The sequence below is a fragment of the Trachymyrmex septentrionalis genome, unplaced genomic scaffold, assembly GCF_001594115.1.
Source record: "Trachymyrmex septentrionalis isolate Tsep2-gDNA-1 unplaced genomic scaffold, Tsep1.0 scaffold31, whole genome shotgun sequence".
Classification (NCBI taxonomy): Eukaryota; Metazoa; Arthropoda; class Insecta; order Hymenoptera; family Formicidae; genus Trachymyrmex; species Trachymyrmex septentrionalis.
Genome location: NW_017305474.1, coordinates 964,288 through 967,761, shown reverse-complemented (window position 1 = coordinate 967,761; position 3,474 = coordinate 964,288). Strand labels below are relative to the sequence as shown.

The 3,474-nt window shown below is 37.6% G+C and overlaps 1 protein-coding gene across 2 annotated transcripts in view; it reads left to right on the top strand.

Annotated features, from left to right (window-relative positions):
• LOC108749659 overlaps positions 1 to 3,474 on the top strand; it is a 48,731-nt gene that overhangs the window by 38,648 nt on the left and 6,609 nt on the right. The window contains exons 6-9 of one of the 2 annotated variants that reach the window (XM_018488485.1): positions 166 to 527; positions 1,462 to 1,528; positions 2,605 to 2,868; positions 2,992 to 3,145. In XM_018488485.1, coding sequence (XP_018343987.1) covers positions 166 to 527; positions 1,462 to 1,528; positions 2,605 to 2,868; positions 2,992 to 3,145 — 847 coding nt within the window. Of the gene's footprint in view, positions 1 to 165; positions 528 to 1,461; positions 1,529 to 2,550; positions 2,869 to 2,991; positions 3,146 to 3,474 lie in introns of both variants that reach the window. The other variant, XM_018488484.1, reaches the window with a different exon arrangement.

Sequence of the window (3,474 nt, the reverse complement as noted above, 5' to 3'; positions counted from 1 at the left end):
TATTAAAAACTAAAATACAATATATTAGTTGAAATAAATTCGAATAAAGTAACAAGGTTCATCTTTGAATTCGTATGTAGGATTCGACATTTTAAAAAGCTCGCATTCTGTGCGAAATGAATGGTTGGAGGACATTAGTTTTGCTTACAAAAAGCACACCTTTAGGGCACGAGGGAAGGCGGTCCCGCGCGAGCGGCAGGTCTGAAGGCCGGCGACGTGATAATCTGGTGCAACGGACAACGACTTACCGATCTTCCGTTCGAACGAGCCATTGAAGTGATGCGCAGCTCGGCGATCCTCGACCTCGTGGTGCAACGACCCACGTCTCCCAATCACTTTTACGACTGTCCCGAGCCATTGTGGACCCGCGGCTCCAGCGGCTACGACTCTGAGACGTCCAGCGTGGCAGCCGCGAGCCCGCCGCCGCAGCATCAAAACAACCCGTCGTCCTCGCCACAGCATCATCACCACGACGGCAGAATGCATCAGCGATATCCGCGCGATGATGCTTGCAATAGAAACGGCAGGTCAGTTTTAATGTAGCTTCGATTAAAGAACTCCCTACAAAAAAACGTTGCAATACTTGCAATCATCGTTTTTATGAAAAGTGATATTTTAATAAGGAAAATATTGCTTATGTGGTGGCTACATGGTTTCCATGGTTCTAATTAGAAAAATGTTGGATGCAATGTTTTCTCAGGGAGCCCATCAATTATTTTATCAAAAGATCGTTTCTGATTAATTAATTTATTAGAAATTTCGAATGAGTCGTTAAACTCATTTTTAATCAAACAAGCATTAAGTTATTTCTAAAACGCTATTGAGTGTGATACAGTATTGCTATTGATATAAAGTTTTATAAAAAGAGGAAATAGGGTACTCCTAATTAATGTAACACAAGATTTGCATATATTTCACAGTCCTAATGACATAATATTTATATAATCTTTTGTATAAACACAAATCTAATTATTAACTTAAAAAGGAAAGAAATAATAAATACATTATCAAGTTAAATCTTGCTGATCATTGAAAGCGTAGCTTAATTAACGTTCAATGATTTCGCTTATTTGCACATCAAACTTAGCGTTAGTAGGATTAATACGGCCATCGCGTAATTTTTCAGAGCGATGTACCGATTGCAATAACGGATTGCCTATGGTACGCGCTATGCACATATCTTTTCCAGTGGTGGCTAACCGTTATCGAGTGGCATCAATGAATTTACACTGGGAGAAAGTCGGTCCATTAATAGGACACGCGGCGATAACGATCATAGAGTCCGCCGCAGTTTGAATTCCTTACCGCCACGTATATTAACATTCATCCTGTTCCTTGTTTTCCCCGGTGTTCCTTGATGGTAAAAACGCGCGTCCTATGAATTCCACTCTTTAGAAATCGGTACGGACTCGCTTGCATAATCGAACAGATCCCGCTTTATTTCCGTGTGTGACGTTATAGGATATGCTGCCCCCTCGCCCTGTCGACCACCAGCTGCAGTTCTTCGGAGTGGGCACACGTGGATCAGGTAAAGAATTTTAAAATAGAATATCTTGTTTCGTACATTAATGCGCAATATAAAACTCCAAGAGTTTATTTCTTGTTGCACTAAGCAATTTTTTTCGAGAAGAAAACAGATATAAATTAAATTTTGCTTTATTAGGCTTTGAAAATTTTGACTCATGAATTTAAAATTTTTCATATACCTTTTTTACTTTGGTTTGTTTTACTGCTTATCGTTTTGATATACTATATTACCTATTGGTAGCGCGTTCTACGCGATAAAAAACAGTGCAGTAGCTTATCAGCTTTTACCGTTATGCATCGACACGTATATTATTTCTAGAAAAGCAGGGTATGTACAATGAATACTTGAAAATTTATGTTTATTTACATTAACTGTAAAATTTCTATTGAATTAATTACTTTTAATTAATAATTACCATTAATTGTATAAAATTCACATTGATTATATTTTTTTATAAATTAAATTCTACTTATCATATAAAAAATAATAATCGTTGAATTATAATAATCACTAGAATAATTACATTAATTGTATAAAATTCTACTAATTATATTCTTTATAAAATTTTTTATTAAACTCTATCATGTAATAATCGTTGAATTATATAATAATTAGTAGAAAAATCTTCTTTTAAAGTAAAATAAAATACTTAATTTTCCCCGGCTTTTGCATTTATCTGTTTAATATTCGTACATTAATTATAAAATATTTTAATATAATAATGTGTGTGCCTGCGCGCGCGCGCGCGTGTGTGTGCGTGTGTGTATGATTCTGAGTTATTCACTTATTTTACATATTTCGAATTTCAAAGTATAAAGCCTGATCTACAATTGCGTAAACGTAAGTGGTCATAGTTATAACAATTCACCAATCGCAGTCGGATATTCTCCTCGTATTCAAGTGTGATTGTTCAATTCTTACAACTACAATTACGTTTGCGCAAGAGATCGGACTTAAGATCGCTTAAAAGGCAGAAATGCAACGCCTCTTTCTCATGAGGATTTAATTTGATCATTTTCTAGGCGCCGGAATGGTCGCGTAAACCGAATAACACAACCGTGATTCGTGTTAATCAGAGCTCGAACCAGAACCAGAATCACCGGCCTATACTGGGCGGGCAGTATCATTTCAATCCGCGTGGCAATTACGATGATGACATCGACAACGAGCCACTTTACGACCCCGTGGCGCCCAGGATTGACTATGAGGTGCATGATTTCGACGCGAATCCACGAGACGAGGCTAATCGGCGGCTGGCCTATCGGCGAGATAACGCGAGGCAGCAAGACGTGATTTATGACGGGCCTGCGGACGACTTACCCATGTATCATGGCTCCAAAGTAAGGAGATCTGTTTTCGTTATCATGCCATTTTTCATCTTGAAATGTTGTCTCGTTAAGTAATCGGATAATTAAATATACGAGCAAGATATGTTATGTGCCGCGAATAATTTTCTGCGTCAGGAGAACGACCAAGCGGTCGGCAATCGATTGACGGATCTGCAACTCATGCAGCGACAGAGCGAAGCCGAGAGGAAGACGATAACGACCGTAGAGGTGCATCAGTCGGTTTGTCCACCTGCACCTCCGCCGCCACTTCCTTACAAATGGCCAGCAGGTTTGACGGCTTTTCCCGCAGCATCGTTAGAATAATAACTGACCGCATTTACTCGAGCGCCAAGTCGAAGGAAGTCCCCTTTCCGCTGTCCATTCATTTGAAAACATAAATATTTCAAGTTCTTCACTTTTTTTAATAAATAAAATACATATCCCCTCACTAAAAGAATTAAAAATATTTTCACGCTGTTCTTTCTTAGATTAATAGAGACATAATTTGATTTAAAGCTTGTACATAATAAATTAAATTAAATTAAATTAATAATGTGATTTAAGGCTCAAATAGATTATAAATTAATTAAAGAGCTGAAAATATTGTTTTTATACATG